This window comes from Cephus cinctus, unplaced genomic scaffold (assembly GCF_000341935.2).
Source record: "Cephus cinctus unplaced genomic scaffold, Ccin1 Ccin1_scaffold0806, whole genome shotgun sequence".
NCBI lineage: Eukaryota > Metazoa > Arthropoda > Insecta > Hymenoptera > Cephidae > Cephus > Cephus cinctus.
The window spans coordinates 467,090-470,986 of NW_014333403.1; the positions used below are offsets into that span (position 1 = coordinate 467,090).

Here is a 3,897-nt window from a genome sequence, read left to right on the forward strand (position 1 = left end):
GGGGTGGTACAAAATTTTTAATCGCCCAAGTTTTACGATCAAAATATTACGTTTACCCTTTTTGGGGGGGATTTTAACCAGGGTCAAATTTCAAAGTTTCGACCTATTTCTAATTACAGGCTTAGTCGCGGCAATCTCAAGACCCGGCATGAACGAAGTATGGCTGGCGGGTGTCAGTTGCGCCGTGTTGGTGACGCTGCTGGCGCTACAGATCATCCTCAGCATCCATCTGGCCTACATTCAGGAAAGCGACGAGGAAAGTCTGCAGAACGTTCGGCTGCGCACCGGTGGCCCCTTGGCGGCGGCCTGGGCCGTTTGCTTCTTCATTTACATGGCGTACGCGCTGCTGCCGATCAGACTGCGTCACGCCTGCGTCGCCGGAATTATCTTCTCGATCTCTCACCTGGTGGGGGCGCTTTTGCTCTACCCCCAGGACTACCCTGTCCTCTTGGCGCACGTGAGTAAACAACATTAATTTTCCCTTTTACCCAGCAACAACGAAATTCCAATTTCCTCGCTGTGGAATTGCAATATTTTTTTTGTCAACAACCCTCCCACCTCTTGCACCCTTCCCTTTTGCAGTTTGATATTTGGGGGGTGGGGGGGAGAGCAGTAGTTTGGGGATAAAAACACGGTACGTTCAGTAACTCTCTTCGCGCAAATCGTCTCCTTCGTCACCCTATTCTCGTTTACTACCCCTAACGCTTATTTTCTTTGCCGTAAATCGAAAGCCCGTCACCACTTTCAAAGGCATTGTGCTGGTGAAAAGTTGGGGTAATAGGGGAAAAAAAAAAAAAAACAGTTTTGACGTAATTTTCAAAGCAATCGAAATCATCTTGACACATTCGATAAAAATCGAGCACCGAAACGTACAGTGTGTACAGTAAAGTTCATCAGTTGAATTGAATATCTTGAGAAATTTCTCTACCGAATGTACCGTTCGAGATTGCCAGCCGTTTTAATATCACTGTACAGTGGAGCCTCTCGCAAGTTACATACTCGTAGCTTACGCAAGGTCGGGAGTGGGTTTACCTGAGCTTTGTTATTGGTCAGGGGTGCGTGGGAGGGAGGGTCGGAGGGGGAGGAGGGAATTAAGAAAGTAATAGAATAACATTTTTTTTTTTTTTTTTACATCATATTAAACTGCCTTCCCTCGTTCGCGATTATTCATGAAATTTTAATTTCTCCCAAGAAAAGTTCTGACCGAGTAGGAACGTCTCGCTGGTAATAAAATATTTCTTTCACCTTTCTTCGCGGAAATCGATCAGTTTCCCTCTAACCGCGCTCTCTCGCACGATAGTCGTGAATATTTAAAGGCCTTAAGATATTGGTATCGAACTCGCGCTAATAAATAGAAAACTAGGACTGGATACACCTTTCAGTTATTATTAATTAATTTTCATGTTTTACCGTCACGTTTTTTATATATCGTATCTTCATTGTTGACATCCGTACACGTACGTATCCGACGTACTTTTATGGTCCGTCCGCGTCGAATTAATTTTATTGAAATTTAATTCGCAAAAATTTTTTCATTTTCATTCAAGTCCTCGTTCGACGTCGTTCACGCCTATTACATTAATGCTTTTCTCTTGCCAATTTTTTCTACGAAAATACGTAACGCCAAACGTCCAAGCAACATACCCATGTGTACCATTGTCAATGGCTAATTTGAAAATGCCACGTTTGTATTTATTATCATTAACCGCGATGGAGTCGAACGTCAATAATAATTGGTCGCTCATCTACTTCTACGGCCAACCGTATATGCCCGCGTGTCATATGTATTTATACGCGCTATGTAAATCCGCCCGATTTGTGTGCCCTTGCACTGAAATGCATATCTCTATAAATTCTATATCTGTGAATTCAATCAATGACGTAATCCAAGTGTAATTCTTAAGCTTGCATTCACTGATAATGCATAACTTTCTATATACATATATATATATATATTTAATAAAAATTACAATATCATAATAACAGTTCCCATAACGTAAGATCTAAATGCACTTAAAAATTTTTTGTATGGAACATACATTGACTAATGGAAATGATGTATATTTAATTTTTACCTAATGCCATACGTATACCGTGCGTCCCATAAAAAACGTACCGTTTAAATGTACCGCGCTCATGTCGGAGAAAGTTTGAGTTTTACCGCTAAATTCGAAGCGGGACTAAAGTTTGGAAGTTTTCGACGGGATATATGAAAGTGGATAGAAGAAAAGACCATTGAAATCTTATAATCTGAAATTCAAGTAATATCGATCATTTTTATGCTGATCATTGGCGGGTATCAATGATTGAGGATGCATTGAAATGCAAAGGAGGAGGCTTTGCAAGTGCATCGGATGCACCGGCTGAATTGGCTATAATAGGTATACGCTAATTCTCTATATCTATCGATGCCCCTATATACTTGGGCTATATACGTAGTAGCTGCTATCTAGTAGTGACCGTGATAGATGCAACGGGAAATTGTCCCCTTTCGGTCCCGGTGCATCGATTTTGCCTCCTGCCGACGGTTTCGCAACCCTAATTGCATCCCCTGGCAAATTGCAAGATACACCCCCAGCGCTAACGGAATACCGTAGGTGCAGACTGCCTATAGATATATATGGTGCCTATGGTACGTATAAGCTAACTAGCTATGAGGTAAACGACCCAAGATGCATTATGCATAACAGTAATAATAATAGTAGTAACGGAGGGTATTATGGTTATTATTCCTTAAGCTTCTCGGATTACCGTAATAACGTGAGATCTAGGGGAAACTCGACTACGAAGGGATTAATTAGGAGTAAAGCATTTTACATCGAAATCATTATTTTAATGGAAGTACTTGATAAAACGGACGATTAACTTTTCAATTCCGTTTGGTTGATATCGACGCGGTGGAGTTTTTGGTAAAAAAAATGTTGTCGGACATTTTTACATTTCTTTTTTTATTTGTTTTTATTTTTTTTTTCGTATTTACGTTATTTGGGATTTTTCATCGGATCTATACTTTTTGATATTGCTTTATCGCTTTGAAGTCTTGTCCGTGGAGACTTTACTCCGCGGAGATTAATTGGTAATTGGAGATTTGGATTTAATCAGGAGGACTTAAAGGCTCTGTATTCTTGTACGTGTATGTATATAGGCTCTTGCTAAGGTGGTTGTAAATATTTGAAATTCCCGCGCTAAAAGGTGCCAAGGTGTATAAGGGTTTTTTTTAATGATAACGTTAATCCAGTGCTTTTATTTGATGTATTTATATCGCGCAAGACGCTGATATTTAATTTATTTTGACTTAACGGTGACCTTGCGGAGGTCCTGGTCATTTTTTAATTGCGGGTTTGAATTATTTCGGAGAACATTTTTTTAATCGAGGAACTGGATATTAGCTTCTTTAATCCTAGAATCTGGCACGCTGTTCTCAAGGCTATACGAATTTTTTCTAGCGGCATACAGAGTAGGGTAGATTGTACATACCTTAGTACGTGCCTTTGGAATTATCACTGGGTTTGTTGGTTTGACTTAAAAAAAAAAAAAAATTTCATTAATCCGAAATACTTTTGTTATTCCAGAATTTTCGACTTAATTGAAAACTAAATTACCCGTTATGCCGGGACTGTATTATAAATTTGTACTTTTTAAGGAAATCTACATAAAAGTTTAAGTACACAGAGGCGATACGTGCCAGGAGTGTAAATTCGCGATAATACAAAATGCAAAATGTTTCTACACTTTTTCTTTTATTCCCGACGAATTTTATCTCTCACTTGTTTTTTTTTTTTATTCTTAATCCCTCGAGTTTATATAATACAGTCTTTGTGCCAATGGTGGGGGTACCCTTTTAGGGATCCGATTATGCAAACCTAATTTTCTCTGCATCCTAAAAAGATAAGGGGG

The 3,897-nt window shown here is 39.4% G+C and overlaps 1 protein-coding gene across 3 annotated transcripts in view; it reads left to right on the forward strand.

The window, feature by feature from the left end:
* LOC107270651 (adenylate cyclase type 6) overlaps positions 1 to 3,897 on the forward strand; it is a 65,594-nt gene that overhangs the window by 31,830 nt on the left and 29,867 nt on the right. For all 3 annotated transcript variants that reach the window (XM_025088010.1, XM_025088009.1, XM_025088008.1), the window contains one exon: positions 120 to 457. In XM_025088010.1, coding sequence (XP_024943778.1) covers positions 120 to 457 — 338 coding nt within the window. The remainder of the gene's footprint in view (positions 1 to 119; positions 458 to 3,897) is intronic.